Genomic DNA, 20,149 nt, shown 5'->3' with positions numbered 1-20,149 from the left:
TAGCAGATGGTGGTACAGGTACTCTTTAAGGTGATGCTGGGGGTCCAAAAGACCCCCTAGTGTCACCTTTACACTGGAAATAAGCTATTGAAGTGCAGATCGCACTTCAATAGCTTATAGCTGGGCTCCAGGAGCCCAGAACTGACAGCCCAGGGACCGGAAGTGATGCAATCTGCATCGCTCCCGGTCCCATAGAACGGAGAGGGGATCGATGAATGGAAGTTCATTGACCTCCTCCAGCTCCCCGCGGACACCAAGATCGCCGGTCCCGGGCCCGTAGGAGGGGCAACGGAGCCCGGGAAGCACGGCGGGGGTGTCCGGCGGGGGGGGCGGCCCCTTCTTCGGGACGCAGAAGCGATCTGGCGACAGGTAAGTCGCCAGGATCGCTTCTGTTGTAAAGCCGACAGTCGGCTCTACAAGTTTAAACAGACTCCCGGTGACTTTTGCCGCCGGGAGTCTGTTTAAACAGCCCCGATGCTGGCGACGTACACTGTACGTCGTTAGTCACGAAGGGGTTAATATTTTAGAGTTGCACTTGAAAGAATAAAGAATGCCATATGCAAGTTATAATCAATGCATATCTCATTTCTGGTCCTTTGTTGAAAATACTCAACATTATTGTTTCTTCATAAGACTTGGTTTCATCTAGTTTTAAGATAAAGACATATTATATATCACAACAGTTAAATCTGTGTTGTATTGCATGTTCAAACCTTAATACCATAAGTAATAACAGGTTAACAGATGTTTACTCCAGGAGTATCTAATGAGATTGGGAATTCTTAAATTACTCTTTAACTAAACCCACTAGATTTTAGTAGACTAAATCAAATGTAGATTTAGTCCACTAAAATCTTATGATATTTAGTTGACTAAACCTAAAACAATTCAGATGACTAAAATAGGACTAAAACTGAATGGCATTTTAGTCAAATGACTACAACTAAAACTAAATTGAAATTTATTGTCAACATTAACACTGGTGGCATGTTACATAGTGTGCACAAATCCACCCCATATTCATTGTGATTTTGGTAGGTTAAAAAAAATAAAATAAATATATATATTTTTTTTGTATTATTTTTTTTTTTTTAAGGTTAGCGTTTCTGGATTGCTGTTTATTATTTCATATTTTTTGGAGGGAGGTATATAATATATCAATATAATTATGCTTTTATTTTATTTTATTCGAGGTTAACAGCGTGACATTGTTGCTAACACTAAGTAGTAGCAGTGCAGTACATCACAGCATACTAGTGTTGTACAGTTTGGTGCACCAAATGACCACATTGTTAAGTGCAAAAAAGCACCACATCCTCAATAGCCCTATTGCTATGCAATCTTCTATATCTGCAGGACTGGTTTGGTCGCACCTTTAAAAGGCAGGACATGTCTGCATTTTCGTTCTGGCATTGGGCGTACTATACAGCTTGAGCATGCGTAGTGCTTACATACTATGTAAAGTCAGTACAATTTACCAGTTAAAGGTTTCCTTAATCTCCATCATATGCTCAGTTACCATCATTACTGTAATAAACTGGTTGCTATAAAATGCCAATAATAACATGCACATCAACATAAAAAGGCCATTTCACTACAATACAGAGGCATACATGCAGTGCAGGTGTGGCCTGTCTTCCACATAGCAAGATCCAAAAGAAGGTTCAGGCTACACCATTTTATAGTACACATGGATTTAATGTGAAGTTCCCATTCTATGACAGATTGACAGAGCTTTGACACATTTTGTGCATTAGTTATAATTAAGAACTAATGCCTCAAGTCACAGTTCGCTTCACATTGGATGAGAGCTTCATGCTAAACACACTTTCTCTGTAAGATTAAGCTGCCTCGCTTTATTTTGGAGCCTACAAAAGAAAGTCATCACGTGAAGAACACATCCATGAATGCACATGTCTGAATGTATGGTAATATAAAGCATGTAAATGTAAGGAGTGTTTAGTAAAGCTATTATCTTCTGTAACCCAAACCAACCACTTACAGATTTTTAAAGATGTTTAAAATTTCAAAATGAAGGGACTGTCTTGCCAACAATTGGCAACTATTAATCATTGCACATATAACTTTGCAGAATAATTGTATTCAACGGTATACATTTATTTGTGAACTGCCAATGATACACAGGATAGGGAGGACCTCAGGTTCGGACTGAACCTGGTCTGAGCTCCTCTGTACACGGAAGGAGCACCTCTGAACACAGAAGAAGGCTCCTTGCGTTGCTGCCCAATCAGTTGTGGCTGGGGAATTTTCCGCCCATAGCTGCTTGTAAGCAAAGAAGCGGGATGCATTGGCATAATTAACCAAACACATTGACCTAATATAGCCATATGGACATATAGGGGTTGATTTACTAACCTTATAAACATGCCACGAACAAGTATACACCTCTGTAGTGTGTTCCCTCCCAGCATGATCTATTGGTGGAAACTAGACACCTTTGTAGTGTGTTCACACCCAACAGGTGTGTTGTGCAAAGCCTTGCATGAATTGCAAGGTGATGTTGTGTAAATTAGCTCTACGTTGTGTTGCTTGCGTTGATGAATGCAGGAATGTAAATGCATGAGCTAACCATTTTTGTCTAAACTGTGAAGCAGCATTATATACTGTATGCATCATGTGCATGATTTTTCCATATATGGCATTAGTGGAAATATGCTTTTAGAGATTTTTGGTTGATAAATACATTTTACTGTGTAAAAAATCACACGCACCTAGTGCGTGCGTGTGTTTAGGTTAGTAAATCACCCCCTGAACGTCAATGATGTAAGCATAGGTAAGCATCCTGCTCCTTCGTTTTATTTGCAGCTGTGCGGCAGGGAATGCTGTGGTCCATAGTTGATTGGGAATTTGGCCCCATGCATCTTCTGGGTTTGGAAAAGCTCAGATTCCGACTGGGTTGAGTTGGAACCTGAGCTCATCCCTAAAACAGGAAAACTTGCACTATTGCTGAGGTCACAAAGTCAATTCATGTAAACTTAAAGTGTAGCTCTGCATTTGTTGAGGAATAAAAACAATCCTCACTGGGTGATGTATGTACTTTGTAGGTATTTGAACAAACTTTGTTACAGAGTCCTACCATTTTCTGGTAAAATAGCTGCTTGTTTTACTATGTCCTTTTCAGATTGATTCCTAAATAGGAGGGTCTGCACTCATTATAATGACCTGAACAAATTGCAGTGTTTTAATGAGGAAAGTTACTGTGTCTGCAGTGATAATCCTTGGGGAGTATCTCTCCAAAAGTATGACATTTATACTGCAGGAGATGCCTAAATTTTACCTGTATCTTAGTACAACTTATTGAGCCAATTACAAAATCAATAAATTATCAAATTGATTGTGTAGCAATTTTATATGCTATTTTTTTTAAACAAAAGTGAAGATTTCCTTTAAATGTGAGCTTTATTCAATTTTTTGCAGCCAGAATTCAGCAGACCTATTACTTATTACCTAGGACTGCAGCCTCTTGTCACACCATTCTCTACTATGCAGCCTCCCTCCTTCGGAACCTGGAAACACTTGACTTTTGGTCTCAAAGACACTGGTAACTGTCAGGTGTAAAATGTCAGCTACTCAATAGCTAGGCTGTGTCTCCGAGTGATTGTAAATGGAAAAAGTAAGAGGGGATATATTTTGCAGAAGACTGATCTAAATGGTCACACAGTTCATTATGAATTGTGTTTTACTGAAGATTTTCTAAATATATTGTACTGTAGGAGCTAGCTTTATATACTATAAACTAGCTAAATTACACAGCAAACTACCAGTTAGGATGATCTAAGCAGGTGGTTTTGGTGTAGCGAAAATAATGCCCTCTTCCTGGATTTAGTGGAATTACCACAGTGGTCACTTCTTTGCAATGCAGGTGACAGGTAAAAAAAAACTGAAACATTTTTTCCCTTTTTTGTTCATTATGTCCCTTTAACAAAAAACAGCTGATCCAATTCAAAACTCTTCTTTAACAAAGCTGACATGTTCCATGTGTTACCAATGTATGATAACAACAGTGTCTACTTTATTTCCTCACTGGTATTTAGACAGTTCAGAAGTCTATATTTTGATCCAAGTCATAAAAGAAGAATAGCATTATTTATGTGGCAACATGTCAAATAATAAATCTTGATTGTTGATCATAAATCCATGAAACATTACAGTTTTTTCTTTGCAGTGTGCCTTGACATGAAATGCCATAAACCCATCTGGTAAAGCTTGTCCAGTTTACTGCAACCGCAGCAAAGGTGTGATTTGCAGCTGGAAGTAAAGGTGCACAGTTACAATAATACAACCATACCAAGCAAGTATCACTACATAAATACCACTCATTTTCATTTTCATTGATGGAATGGCACCTTTACTTTAATGGTGAGGGATTACAGAGCCTCAATGGATTGCCCAATAAGCATACTCTTTGAAAACTAGCGGGCCATAGAATTGGGGTGGGACAGTGGGTGGTATAGGGGACAAGGATAATAGCAGGGTCCTATGAGCACCACACCAAATGGGTGTGGACTAATTGCATGGATGAGGTGGGTGTTAGCCACAGAGTGCTGAGGTCTAGAATAAGTAATGCACACAGTACAGGGGTCAGGGGTGTATAACACATAGGGGGTCTATTCACGAAGCTGCCGAAGGATCTAGCCGTAGCTTCGGCCGATCCTTTGGCTAGCTTTGGCCCCAAGACCCCTTCGGTTCAGTAGAACTAAAGGGGTGCTGTACGGGCTATTCACTATAGCCCGTACAGCTCCCGAACGTGCCCAAATGGGAATTTTTTTTTCTGACATCGCTCCGTGTCAGAATAAAGAAAAAAAAGAAACAGCAGTGTTTCTCTCCTGGGCGGCCGGGAGTGGGAGGCTCCCAGCGCGCCCGGGAGAGTTTTATTTATTTTTTCCTTTTTTTTTTGACGGCAGCAGAGCCGCCGGACATCTATAAGAATAGCCCGAACAGCATCGAGTAGCCTGCCGGATGTTCGGCTCAGCCAATCCAGATGTTGGATCGGCTGAGTCGAACTCCTTCTGCACTTTGGGTCGGCCGAACATGCTGAGCATGTTCGGCGGACCCGAAGCCATGTGAGGCAAGCCGATGTACGGCTGATCAGCCGTACCAGCCTGAAGTGAATAGCCGGAAAGTGTTCGGCTCACTTCACTTCACTTCAGGTCGGTCATTCACTCGGCTGCCTACGGCAGCTTAGTGAATAGACCCCATAGAGTGCAGAGGTAAAAAATAAGTAATGCACACAGTGCAGGGATCAGCAGTAATGAACAAAGTGCAGGGGTCAGAAGTAAGTAATGCACAGAGTGCAGAGGTCAAAAGTATGTAAGGCACAGAGAGCCTTCGGGCAAAAATTCCCTCCATCCACTCAAGTTAACCCTCCAATCCTCAATGACAAAACCACCTTTAGAACAAATTCCCTCTTCCCTCTCTGAATTGTACATACCGGACCTTGGCATTGTATTGCATCTTCTTGTAATCTCCCCAGGTTCTGATGCCACTTTTGCCCACATTTTTTTCCTCTATATCTCCCTTTTGCTGCAATAATTAGAATACATGGGCAACAGATGGGTAATCATGACAACGCATAAACAACAATGTATCATACAACACTGACAATAAACAGTTCCATTCATAGTCTTTAACCTTTTGTTTTCCGAGTTATTAGAATATGAGAACGGTGATCATATTGGTCACCGACAGCCCTTACCCTTTGGCAAGCACAGTTGTTTTGGGACTGAAATCAAATACAATGGTTAAGTTCAGTCATTATAGTAATTTGGCAATGAGGTCCTATGTAAAAACGACATCTAGGAACTTTAAACATTTTTAAAATAATTACGTGGATGTAAACTTTTAAAAACTCAATGGTAGTAAAAATACTAAAAACATAACAATTAAAAATATATACTTGCTTTCTCAGATCTTCCTAAAGCCAGTCACTTATGGGAACTATAAGACAGAGCAACAACAAAGTGTCAAATTTTGCAAGACTTCCCTTAGATGTAGAGCAAAGTATGTTTAAAGTAGAGCAAAGTATGTTCAAGCCACAGTAACAAGTAGATCAAGGCACTTATATCTCTTCAAGGAAATTGTCTATCACACTGGCTTAAAGCAATAAGAAGAAAGTTTGACATAGTTGTGTAAAACCTTTGTATTGATGATGGTCTGATTATGTAGGTGAATGACAGGGATCCAAATCATGGTCATACGGGCACCCATTCTAGCCACACTCGGCATCCCCCATAATTTTCCTGAAGGAGGAGAGAGCACAGCCTACACCTTCTCCCTGCTCTGCCCTCCTTCCCAGTGCCAACTCGCCACTCTTAGTAACACTGTTGGCACTGATAGCATGACTTATGTGAGTGGCGCACTACACTGACGTCACTTTATTTGCAAACAAAAGCTAGAGATTTTACAATAAAAAATGGAGTGCTGGTAACAGAACCTAAAAGCTGGCACTGCTGGACGATTTCTTTAAGTTCATTTTCATTTTTTTTTCAAGTTCCATTTTGCCACTGTCAGATTCATCATCAATTCACCGCTAGTCCTGTTATGTATCAGTATGACTTTAAAAGATGTCTGTAGCTTGGTGTTACTTTCCATATGGATAGATAGAACAGCTGAAAGGAAATCCCAATGTGACCATGTTTCATGTTACACCCTGAATATATAACCTGAAACTGCCTAAAAGGTAAACTTAGCCTTTAAGAAAAATGTACACTATCATGGGCATTATATCTAAATAGCACAAATATCTGGGCACCACAACATAATGCATTGGTCTGGTGTGGGGTTTCTTGTTGCAAATATCCCTTTGGGTCCCATGTAGGTCTTGCTGAGAAAGGGGAATTTCTTGGACACCCTTATTGCACACTCTACACCGGGTGAAAAAAATGTTGCAGGTATGTTTTAAATGTTATTAGTAGGCGGGATCCAAAATATGATGTACAAGGGAGGGAAATACTACTGTAAATAGATAGCCCTTTTACATTTAAAAAAACGTAATGTCAATGTCAATTATCTAAATAACTATGAGCTTCATAATTGCAGTCAACAGAAGTTAACAGGCATTTTGTTTTCTTTAATTGCTTTTATAACCCTTGTAGTAGTGCTGCTGTTGCGGGGATTGGTGGTGTCACACAGTAGATCTTTGATGAATGTTGTAGCCTTGGCATTTTGAAAAATGTGGTGAATCCGAGGTGTTTACAGTAAATGCAGAAACGCATACATGTACATAGCCAGTGACTTTTCTTTGACCTCTGCTACATTAATCTCTGTGTTTTTTCCATTGGCCCAATTTCCTTAAAGGCCCCTGATTTATGTGATTTAGTGGATATCTTTCACAAGGTTCAAAGCTATAGCCAGGAGCTGAAAATTACAGAAGATGCTCTTGTCCTGATGTCTACATACACTGACATTGTTAATATGTAATTTCCTAAAATAGCCGTGCTTAGTTTTACTTTGTGAACTGAAATAAAAACATACAGTCAAGGACTATGCAAGCTGGCAGCTTCACTAGGATCAACGCAGATAGGAAGCACGGTGCCTGAATGTATGATTTATAAGGGCTCCTGAAATATGAATTGTATTTTGTTTTAACATTGTTTATTTACTGCAGATCTATTGTGTATTCTTGATCATGCAATAAATAAGATCTGCATTATGGTTTTCAAAAAGTATAATTGTACGCCACATCATAAAAGCAGAGCATTGATTTTTGGATTCGGTCAATTATTTTTTTAAACAATATATATTTGGACTTGGCAAAGTGTGTTTCCTGTACCAGGAGGATATCGCTATGTAGTGTTTTCACTTCTTGTAGAAGATTGTGTCGTTTGTGAGGGCTATTCAGCCCTTTAACATTAAAAGATGTTACTTTAAATGGCATCTCAGCATGTGAGGTGGAGAAGTGACCTCAGGGCTGTATTTATCGAAGCTAGATAATGTATGTAAGTACATAGATGCATATGCCCAGGAGATGGAAAGTGTATATAATTGATGATGAGCAGTCGTGACTTGGGAGGGAACATGGGAGAGAAAACAACAGGGCGTTGATAACAAACAAACAAACACCATAAGAAAGGATTGGAGAAAAATTCCAATAACAATGGGCAGCAAAAGCTGCTGTACCTGTGGGGCAAAATTAAGGCAGGTGGTAGTGCCTGTACGAAAGATATAAACAAAACTGGTAACCGGACCAGAACAGGCTACCGTGGTGGAGCCCAATCATCCTGAACCCTGGCTAAATATGTTAGCAGTAAGCGGTGCCAGAAACTGATCATGTCCATTCCAGAGGAATTCTTCTGGGATCTGGAGCAATCTTTGAGGTGAAGGCTTGCGTGGGGATATTCCAGTCAGTGAGGAGCTCTACACCAGTTTCCATAGATGCGATCGAGTAGATTTTCCCCTTGTGTGAGACAATTAGCTTAGTTAGGAAAACACCATTTGTAGGGGATGTGGTGTTGTCGTAGAGCTGCGGAAATAGGAGCCAACTTTCTGCGATTTTGGATAGTGATCTGGGACAAGTCAGCAAAGAAGGCGATACTTTCAAACTGTCAATTATCTAGAAGTATGTGTTTGTAGATTGTCATTACTAAACATTTCTAAAGGTGTGATTATTGTCATTTTAAAGATATGGGTAAAGGTCCACTTTAACTACTTCCATTGCAGCTATGGGTCCCAAGTTACTAGTCAGGGAAAGCAGCAATTCAGCACATCCCATCAATGCTGTACCATCCTCCCCCTGCCGTGTAAGGTACTGGTACAGGCTTCAGTAGGGTGACTAGGGTTTGAACAAAGTACATAGAGGTGCGTTGTCATCAGAATTAGTAGGGACTACTCCACTTTACCCCTGACAAACCACTGATGCCAGCATTGCATCCCATAGCAGGACATCCAGTTCAGTATCATAACTCATATATGAGTCACACTGCTACTGACCACCAATGTATATGAAGGGCAAAATAGAGGAGGTTGACTAAGGCTGAAGTCAAGTGTTCTGTTTACAGAGTATGTGAGGCATGAAGGAAAATTGGGGGCTAAATAGATAAATGAATTACTACAACTACCATATCCAGATCTATGTAAATCCAGTGATAGTAGACTGCACGCTGTGACTGAAATTCTCCATTTCAATCTAAACAAGAAATTTCCGATTCATGATAATGTTGTTTTATCCATTTTTTATGTTAAATTATGAACATTTGCTGATTGCACATTTCACAGTACACGTCAATCTTGAAATGCAAACACAAATGCAAATTGCTTCATTTACATTTACATTAAAGTGTATCTAACAAATGATCTGTTTATTTGGTTAACAAACCTAATTTGAAAAGGTAAGACAGATAATATTACACAATCAGACTTATACAACCATATTTAATAATTTACCAAGAAAGTACAACCAGTGAGATAGGGCAAAAATAATTAAACAAAGCCTCCACCAAACCTCCATAGCAGAACCACCAAATCAGTGGCGGACCTAGGGAACAAAGGGCCCTGGTGCAACCCCCCCTAACCCATATCCCCTTTAGCAACCACAAAAAAAAAGTTGGAAAAATGGCATTGCTGTATAAAGTACTGCTGAGATTTGTAGTCCTCTATAGAGGGTGCCATTCTGCGTTGCTGCAATGAAGAATTGGACCTGCTATATAGAACTACAAATACCAGCTGTACTTTATACAGCAACGCCATCAATTGGGCTAAAACCTTCACCTCCTCTGGCTGTTTCCTGGTGGGGGAGGCTGCAGAAAACCACCCGTGTGTGTGTGTGTGTGTCCATCTCAGCGCGCCCGTATACTCAGGTGGCTGTCTGCTGGGTCCTCACGGCCGAGGTCCAGGGCTGCCCCCTGCAGTGCCGGCGGCTGACGGGCCCCCTCATCTCTGCGCCAGGAGTATCAGGTCTTTCCGACACTCCCGGCGCAGAGACGAGGGGGCCTGTCGGCCGCCGAAAACTGTGGAGGGAGCCGAGAATAAAAAAAAGCCTGCAGGCACTGCAGGGGCAGCCCTGGACCTCGGCCGTGAGGACCCAGCAGACAGATGGCCCGTCAGCCAATGTGATCACTCCCGGCGCAGAGATGGGGGGGGCCCGCCGCATAACGATCCGATGGTAACGGGCGGCCGGACACCAACAGCCCCCCCATCTCTGCCCCAGGGCTGTGTTTGAATAGATACTGGGCCCCCCGTAGGCTCAGGCTCCGGTGCGGCGGCACCGCCCACACCGGCGGTAGTTCCGCCACTGCACCAAATGGATTCACACCTTTGCATTTTTGCTTGATGCGATTTCCACTGAAATCACTGTAAATGCATTAAAACTCAGTGATATGCCTTTATCATGTGTGTTGACATTCAGTACAAATTGCATTGCAACACACATTAGGAACATGTGGCAATGCGTGTGTTGACATGCGTTTTATAAGTCTACATTCATTTAAATGGAAAAGCATCCGGAGGGAAAACACATAAATGGGGTCTATTCACTAATGGGTGAATAGTTTGGAGAAGGCAGGAGAAGTGAACAATCTAGGCCAAAATAGCTGATTTGGAAAAATTCTCCAATTCAGCTCACTTTCCAGTTCAGCTATTTTGGCCTAGATTGTTCTCTTCTCCTGCCTTCTCCAAACTCGTCACCCTTTTGTGAATAGACCCCATAGTGTGAATCCAAATCAGACATTTTTTTGTCATCACTTCACTTCTATTACAAGTCCTTGTAGTGTGTGGTAATGTAAATAACATGTGTTATTTTGAAAAGGCCGCTTTATTGCAATACATGAGACAATTTGAAAATTCTACTCAATCTGCTCCCTCGATCCCACTTGCCAGGTTGATCACACCATTTGGGCTTTGTCCGGTCAGGAGTGCGATGGGACAGGAGGATTAAGGTTGATCACACCAGTCTGGCAGATTTGTTGTTATGGGTTGTTATCCCGTAGCAGCAATCAGGCTATCAGCATGATCATACAGATGGTATGTCCTTCAACATCAGAAAAATGGACCCTTTCTTCACAAAGAACACATCCAGTGCTCTTTTCACAAGCTTGGAAGGACTTGGAAAGTAGGTGGCCCTTTACCATGAGGATTCTGGCCAATATATTATCGGTGCTGGGTTGGTATATTTGGGGAGGAGCAATAGTTTCTTTTTTATTTAAATAAAAGGATGTTTTAACAAAAAAAAAAATAACAGAAACAAAATAAGGTAATAGCTGTGTGGACCAATCTGATCCTGCCAGAAGCCCAATCTTGGCTTGATTCACTCATCCATGTCTGTCATTTTGGCCAGCATTTTTAATTCAAACTACAGTATATCACTGTATACTGTAGAAAAGTCATAGTAAAGTCAAAAGTCTGTATCAATGCCTGAGTGGATAGAAGCAAGAATGTAATTTCACAACCAGCCAACCAGCACTCACAGAATAGGCATCCTCCATGGTGTTCTCAGGAAAACTTTTTTGAAAGAGAATCTTTAGTGGTTAGTAGTATACATATACATTTTTCTTTATTTATAAGGGTCAGAGCTTAATTCTACAATGAAGTAAAATGTTTTCCTTTTTTTTTAATCAGGTAAATATGAAATATTACATAATCCTATTTTGTATTCTCTTTTTGAGTGAACATGTTTTCGATCACACGCACACACACAGACGAAACAGATATAAAACATTCGGCTAAAAATATACAAATATATATATTTATATACACACATACAGTATATCTAAATTTAACTAAGAAGAAAATATCTAAAACAAAAATAAAAATCACAAACCAGAAATAAAGAAATGACCAGTGTTGCTTTCTAATTGGATTATGAAAAGTGTCTTTTACAAAGGAAATCAATTGCTTATAGAAAAGGTTGCCAGGCTAATAATGACATTTGGGAAACAGAACTAACCTTACCCCATTCATGACCTTGTTTGGCCTCCTATGCAAATGAAACTTTCTCAGGCAGAACACATTTATTTGCATATGAAATCAGGCAATTACATCACAGAGGAGACAAGACAACACATCTGAATATTTATCTCAATTTATGGATATATTAACATTTCTATAGCAGTAAAAAGACTGAAGTTTTTTTTCATAGTCTAAAGAGCAGCAAATATTTGAATGTTATCATAGATTAATCATACTATAGTGCTTTTGAGTTCCAAACATCACAAATGAATTGTACATTTACGTTAATTTGTTTTAGATCTTTGAAAACGCAAATTGTGGCGTATGTAATTACTATTTATTTGTTGGGATCTTGAGACGCACTGTGTTTTATACTCTTGAGTATTCTGAGTCACTTTATTTTTAAGCTTTCAAAATGTTTTGTCTTTTTGTCTTCATGAAGTAATGTTCTTCCCTCCTTAGCTTGACATTGAAAGAACTTGTTTAGTTTAAAGGATCAATCCATGCAAAGCTGAAATGACCTCTGGGCCCCTATTGCTGAAATTTCTGCTTTTGAACTCCAAGGTCTGCCCACCTGCACTGGTCATTGTTTTGGGGTTCCAACCTATTTGTTGGATTGCAACTCAATTGGAAATGATCAAATCGCACTGTTTTAGTATCTAAGACATTTAATAAGACAAGGACTGACTCAGCCCACCAATCTCCACCTACAGTCTCACGTTCAGGTGGACTAACACTTTTTTATACACTTGACTCAGTATTTCTGTTCCCTAGTAACTATAGTTGGTTTACGGTGGGTAATGTCCACAGTGAAGTAAATATTAGCTAAAATTTAGTACCCGAATCCATCTTTATAATTAAGATGGTAGGATTGAAAATGAGCATCAGTGTAAATGAGACAGGGTTTAATGGCATGGCCAGGGTTTAAGTCACTGAGCCAGAACACATACTGTTTGCAGGCCTAGGGTAACAATGCTGCTCCTCCATAGATTAATTACGTTAAGTAAGTGTTGTCAAACTAGGACAAGAAGAGGAAAATTAAAAAAAAGCCTGAAAAAGAAAACTAGTGCAGCCACCACATCTAAGGAATAGAAAATCTGCAACAGTTGTAAATTTTTGGTTTTAGGTTTAGATACACATTAAATTAGAGTATAAGGAGTGGAAGCCATTTTGTCTAAAACCCAAAGAAAAGAGTTTTCTAAGACAATCTTTGTTACCTGGTACAAGCAATTATCCATGTACAAAAAAGGGACTGCTGGACAGTCTCCACCCTGGTTTAAAAAGCGTAACTGGCTGGATATCTTGAACTCAGGATTAAAGAGAGGTAAATATATGCTTTGTGTGATATACTCCCTCAGGCTCAAGCTGAACAACTACGATCATATATGTTCCTTCAGGGAAAAATATCTCTGCTGGTCAGGGTCACTGGAAGTGAGGATTTTTATTTAAAATATATAAAATGTAAATCACAATACATAAAAATGCTGTCCTCTCTTGAGTAGCACAACATCTACATAATTTGTGGGTTCCTTCCAATGCATTCTGTCCAAAGGGATGTCCAAAGGGAAGCTTCTAATGATGCCTCTTTGGATGAACCAAATCAAACTTTGGCTGGTTTTGGCCTTTAGGGTGCAATGTTTTGTTTAACTGGAGCTGATGGTCCAATAAAATAGGCTGACCCATAAATAGCTAGCTATCAGTTATATTTCAGTTGTCACTTTTCAAGTTCAGGATATACAATTAAACATGGGGATATTAGAACCATTTCTTTTTTCTCCAGTTTTGGAAATCTTGACCTTTTTTCAGTATCAAACTTAGGTTGACATCTGATTTTGTCATTAGATATGTTGCCCTTCTGTTTTCAACATATGTGTGATGGTTTAATGAACATGCATGATTTCGATTTTGTATATTATGAAGCCTGAGTGGAGTCAAAGATAAGATACGAAAATTATGTAGCTCTGAAAATGCAGCATTAAATGCTTTCTGACAGTCCAAAGCCCAGAATTCATATTCATATAGCATTACCATATGCAATAATTAACTTTTCTCTTTAACAATCTTCTAAATTGATTTTATGGCACTTAACAGATGCAGCCTATTAGACATCCAAGTTTCCTTCCTGTCAAATGTAATAAACTGGGATCAACACCTACAATTATTTTACGCTAACTGCATGCAGTCTTTTTTATTTCTAAAAGTGCTGATAAATCTGTTTGTCAGATTGAATGACATGTAAATAAAGCAGATTAAGGGTGGGGGGATTAGTTGCAGTCAGGAGCACCAAGGACACATGTACCGATGAATATGATTTTCTAGGTTTACCAGCAACATGATAAATCATTGACAACTTGGCAGAAGACAATTCAATATCATTAACAAAAGGTATTGAAAAAGTATAGCAAGAGAAGAAAATTAGCCACCCAGCAATATTTATAAAGCATATTGTAAACCAGTGATGGATTCATTGCTTGTCTATGCATTCCATATTTTAGATTGAAACACTAGCAGTGAATTTCTCTTAGGTGCTCCCTTTTAGTCTGTTAAATATACCAGTTAAAGCATTTTGTAAGATCTGGTTGATAAGTGGAAAAAATACCTGTTGATCCTGCCAGAAAACTTGTAAGCTGTTAACGTCCTGTGCTTTCTGCCTGTGCTGACTGTTATCAGTTAACACTTTTCCTTGTTTTCATGTGGACTACAGAACAATAATGTTGGTTTCGGCCTATGTTGCTGTTGGAGAGTTCCCCTCACTTCCTATCTGATAAAATGTCAGCTGGACAGTAATTGAAGGTAAATCTCTAACAGAATCCCAGATAGCATTTGGACCCTGTGCAAAACAAACAGTGCTCCAATGGATACAAAATAGACAGAATAATCTCCAGCAATGCACATTAAACTAGCATATCTATATCTTGGTGGCAACTCAAAATGTTGGCTTTAAGTCCCAGTGACAGTAGTCACCAAGACAAACAGAGAGAGTATAACAGAGACCGCAATAAAAACCTCTCATTGCTGGTCATTGAAAAACCTGTCATTGAAATAACCTCTCATTACTGTATAAAAATTTAAAAAAATGCATTTAGATACACTTTACACAACAAATTTTAAAACAAACTATGTTATTCTGTAATAATTTTAAAAGCAATGCTAGTAAATATTTTATGTACAAAAATGACTGTTTTCAGTCATTGACCCTCAGCTGAGAGTCTGGCTCATGTTGCTTATAATAGGATATGGCTCCTATGTACATTTATCCTATATCAGCTTTTTTTTCTTCATCATGTTATGTTGGACACATATTCAATTTCTTGTTCATTTTTTGATAATGCAGCTCTATAGCTTGTTTTTATAAAATGAATAATAAAATCATTATAATAATATTCATTGTTAATTCATAAAACAAAAACGTTACCCACATGCAGGTTATGATGGCAAATCAATTGCAAAAACTGTATTACACATTACAGAGCAATCTAAAAAAATATATTTTTGTAATGGAAGTTGGATTTGATCCAATCAGAAGGTTCCAGTTGAATTCTTTCAAAGCAGCAATCACTGATTGTTCAGATTAAACGTTTATATCAAACATGCAAATTAAAGGAGATCAAAAATATATCAACAGTTAAATTATACCTGTGAAGGGGTAACTAAAAAGATAAGTTTGCTGTTTGTTACATTGTGTTCCAAAAGTCTTGTGGGCTGGCTGCACAGTAACTTCCCACTTCCATAGGGACATTTAAGCATCTCCAACCCCGGGGCATGCCCTGCAGCATCAGGGACAGGTATACTGCTACCTCCTCATCTAGTTTATTAGGTGAGGGGGTTTCACTGGAATTTCATTGCATACACTATATCCTATATAAAACTTACTAAATTTTGGAATTCTGGGATATGTCTGTGTTCCCGTTCCCAAGTTCTGAGTTGGTATCTTTTTATTTTAATATAAAAAAGAAAAATATAATAAAATATATACTCTTTAAAACAGATATGCAATATCTATAGGTCACTCTAATCAAGACTGGATCTCATTCTGCATGATTTGGTTCGCTTAGCTCTGCTTAGGTAAATTACTCTAAACAGAAAAGTGAGGTGGCCAAGCAAAGCCATAGTAACAAACAGTGTAAATTTGTCTACTACAAGTATATAAAAAACAAGGAAGTTCTATCAGCAATTTAGGGTGTGTGACCTATTTATTGGAAGCAGAGATGAGTATATTTTTTTTATGTGTGTTTTGGAGATTTACCCCAGTGAAGTCTTGCCCTCAATGTTTCTTGTTCTCCATGCCTGGTGTAATTTTATTTGCATCAAACAATCTCTTTTCCAATAAATCACTTGTGGTCATACATGGGTGACATGTTACCACCACTACCATTTTAGCACAAATTCATTCTGATTGTTCAATGCCAGGGTTGTTGCATCACACACAAGCCAAATTGCTAACTAGGCCTTAATGTTTTACCAGTTTTGTTGCCGAACACTGACCTTTTACCAATAGACCCTCAAACTGATTCTGCTGTTGCTTCTGTCTATATGATATGGTATAAATCCACCTCGTGTTTCACAGTCGTTGAGAAGAATTATGAGTGCTGTAGATAGTGGAGAACAATGGAAATATCCAAATGTATTTTTTTCTGACCGTATTGGAGTTGGAATTATTATGTTGATGACATTGTGACACTGAGTTTGAACAGCCCTCAGTGTGCTGTAGCTGCTAATGACACTCACTAAAATTGTTTAGTCTGATTTCACTGGACACTGTGAGTTTCTCATAGTGTGCATTAGAAACTGCTGCAATTCAGATAGAGCTCACCTCATCTACTGGATGCAGGACACCTTGCATCATCATTCCTATCCCGCTCCTTTCATTAATTGCAATTTAGTTCTTTTAATCATGAAGGCTCAGCGTCACATGTGAGTGTCACCTGCCTAGGAATGCCTGATGCTTCAGATTGATATGGTTCATCAAGGCCAGCAAAGCATTTTGAAATTTATATAACTCCTCCAAAGAGCCAGCCCACAGGTTGCATCAGGGCTAAGGGCTCTTGAGAGCAGTACTGAATCAGGGTGATGCAATGGTTTCAGGAAGCTATGTACAGCACCCTGCCCCTCCCAACAATCATAATCTATCTGCAGTGCATAGAGGAGCATAAAGACCCAGTGGTATGTCTTAAAAACTGAAAAAGTGTAATTAGCATGATATGAGGGGATAGGGAGGAACTAGGGAAAGTGAAATATAAACAGATTAAACTTCAGCTTTGGTAAGATGGTATTGCAGCATCACCTACACCCTCAAGGGTCATGTTTTGCCAAAATTACATTTAAAATGTATCTAGGCAGACAAACAGGTGGTCAAATTGCTAACATATTCTATCTTGCCTTAATGTTGCCCAAATAAAATAATAAAATATTCTGTATAATTATTTAAAAAAAATGGAAAAACACTAGAATATGTAGTCATAATATATTTTTTTCTTTTCTACAGCATTGGTGGCGAGGTGGTAAGAGGAAGTGAAGGGAGTTACATCAATAAACACTTCCGCATGGGATTTATGACAATGCCTGCACCGCAAGACAGGCTACCACATCCATGTTCTAGTGGATTTTCTGTCCGCTCACAGTCCCTCCATTCTGTCGGTGGCACTGATGATGACAACAGCAGTTGTTCTAGAAAACAACCTCCTCCGAAGCCAAAACGAGATCCAAACACAAAGCTAAGCATTTCATCTGAGACTGTTAACACTGGAACGCTAGGCAAGAGTCCAAAGTTTACAGACAGGACAGATGGTAAGTTATATGCTTGATATGTTTCCTTTCCAAAGAACAGTAGGAGTAATGAAACAATCCTTTGTATGCATTATATTTTAAGGGTTCCTACAGTGTTAAATAAAGATAAAGGGAATTTAATCCATAGATTTAAAAATGTTATGGGATGGAATTGTTCAAGAAACTTTTGGACGATTTCTTAAGGGACCGGAATATACAGGGGTACAGGTACTCCTAAGAATGAGATCCTAATAGGTTGGACTTGATGGACTAATGTCTTTATTCAACCTCAAATACTATGTAACTATGTAATAAGTAATGTTTATTTGGACACGAATTTGAGGTTTTAACCTATAGCAACCAGGTCACATCATCTTATTATTATTATAAGTGAAAATGTACTCCCTGGCATTAATAAAATACCTCTGCTCCCAAGTGGTCTTGCCTAGGCTAAGATCACAAGGTCTTTATCTACAAGGAGAATTATGAACATTTTATGGTCCCCCTGTTCCTCTTTTTTACAGCTGTGTCTCTTTTAGGTTAGATTTATTGACCATTATAAAAAGGTGTACTGTTTAACTACTGGAGATGTTTGTATTGATTTTAGTCTATTAAATTATTATGTTGCCTATTTTCAAACAATATTATAAAGAAAAATGGTGACCTTTGGATGTGAGTCACAAAGGACCAGATCTAAAACTGCTTCGGTAAGTAATACAGTTCACACATTTGTATTTCATTTTTGTATTTAGCAGTTTAGATTTTTTTTAACTTTTACATTTAGCTTGGTTTAAAAACAGCAGCAACATCCTAATCTGATTCATGCCTACCTAAAACTGCCTTGGAAATTGCATTTTTAGTTTGGGCTGCTACACCTGTTTTTTTTTAACCAGGTAATAGGCCTGAATTGACTTTTGGAAGTTATAGGAAAATGTACTCTTAAAAAATCTAATGCTAAGGCCCTCAACATTCAAAAAATTGGCCAGTGGCACAGAAGTTAAATAGTATGGTTTGTGAGCTTCTTTTTTCTCAGAACCTCACCACATTGTCCTAAACATTTAATAAAATGTCAAAGCAATGTGAACAAAAACACTTCAAAACCACAACCTTACAGCCCCCAAACTCCTTACCATCACTGTATCCCCAATTATTCCAGGAATGTAAAAAAATAGGCTTTAATTATGTGTTTGGTAGAAACTAGCCAACATCAGGACACACAGCGAGCACTTGGCCAGACAGCAAATTGAAACAGGCAAGACTGGATTTGTGAAAAACAATATTGTGCCAAGCTAATAATCATACACATCTAGTACATTGAAACATATAGAAATCAATCGTATATATGAGCCTTGAAACAAATGAGGCATAAAAAAATATCTACACACAAAAAAAACCAATAAAGACAAAAAGAGTCCCAGGAAAAAACAAAAGCAAACAATGGTGATTGTGCGAGAAAATTCCTCAGATGATTCGCAGCCAATCTGCATGTAACTCTCAGGTAAGGATAATCACACAATGCAGGCAGACCGTCACCTCCACCCAGTGAGTGATGACAACAAGTGAGTGCTCACCTGGGGAGGTAGACCCACAGAGCTAGGTCAAATGCGCTTTTTCCCTTCTTAATGGGGGAGGGAAGCCCATGCAAAAGGTGATAAGGTCTCCTCAGATTACAGGTATTAGCATAAATCCAGGAAGAAAGAGAAAAGGGACAAGGACATAGTGCGCAACGTCAAATAAAATGCAATTTATTAAATAAAAAATGTGTACTCACAATGGTGTAAACGTACTGTAATTGGGTAGTGCTGGATCAAACAATATATTGCAATATATAATATAATATAATTATCTGAGAGACAATAGCCACAAATAATGTACAGTGGCTGGACAATGCAGCCCCATATGCCAGTGGGACATCAGTTACCACCTGGAGCTGCAAAAAAAAGAACTACACTATAGCAGCTGGTGATACTGATATAAAGGACCATGTTTGGGTACTTTGTTTTATGGAGTGACAGCGCTCTTCCCCTGCCTCCCACAATCTACTGCCTGTAAACCACCTTGCTACATACTCTTCCAAACATAACTATAAGCTTTTGTGCTGATGCACTTGCCAGGGCATATTCACATGTTGTCATTATTTAAAACAGACTTTCCATGAAAATGGAAGGTCCACACTGTTGAAAACCCCAACCCCCCAAATTAATTTCAGCTGTAAAGGCAATTAAAAGATATGTTGTTGTTACAAAAGGGAAAACAATATAATTACCTCTGTCCCAACCACTCCTGCCTCCTGGAATGGCTGGGTGCTCAAGAATATGCCCCCAAGATGGTATGGAGTGCATTCTTGTGAGATTTCAAGCGCCCAACTATCCTAGGGCGCAGCGGTGAGGCATGGTGACATCATGTCCACCTTCCAGAAGTGTCAGAAGCTGGGTTGAGGTAAGTATATTTCTTTTTTTTTTAAACCAACATTATTTTTTAT

At 38.9% G+C, this 20,149-nt stretch overlaps 1 protein-coding gene across 1 annotated transcript in view; it reads left to right on the top strand.

Moving 5' to 3' along the window:
• NYAP2 (neuronal tyrosine-phosphorylated phosphoinositide-3-kinase adaptor 2) overlaps positions 1–20,149 on the top strand; it is a 114,471-nt gene that overhangs the window by 44,142 nt on the left and 50,180 nt on the right. The window contains exon 2 of the mRNA XM_018555623.1: positions 17,387–17,688. Coding sequence (XP_018411125.1) covers positions 17,387–17,688 — 302 coding nt within the window. The remainder of the gene's footprint in view (positions 1–17,386; positions 17,689–20,149) is intronic.

This window comes from Nanorana parkeri, unplaced genomic scaffold (assembly GCF_000935625.1).
Source record: "Nanorana parkeri isolate BGI_ZX_2015 unplaced genomic scaffold, ASM93562v1 scaffold205, whole genome shotgun sequence".
NCBI lineage: Eukaryota > Metazoa > Chordata > Amphibia > Anura > Dicroglossidae > Nanorana > Nanorana parkeri.
This window is presented reverse-complemented; position numbering and strand designations above follow the sequence as displayed.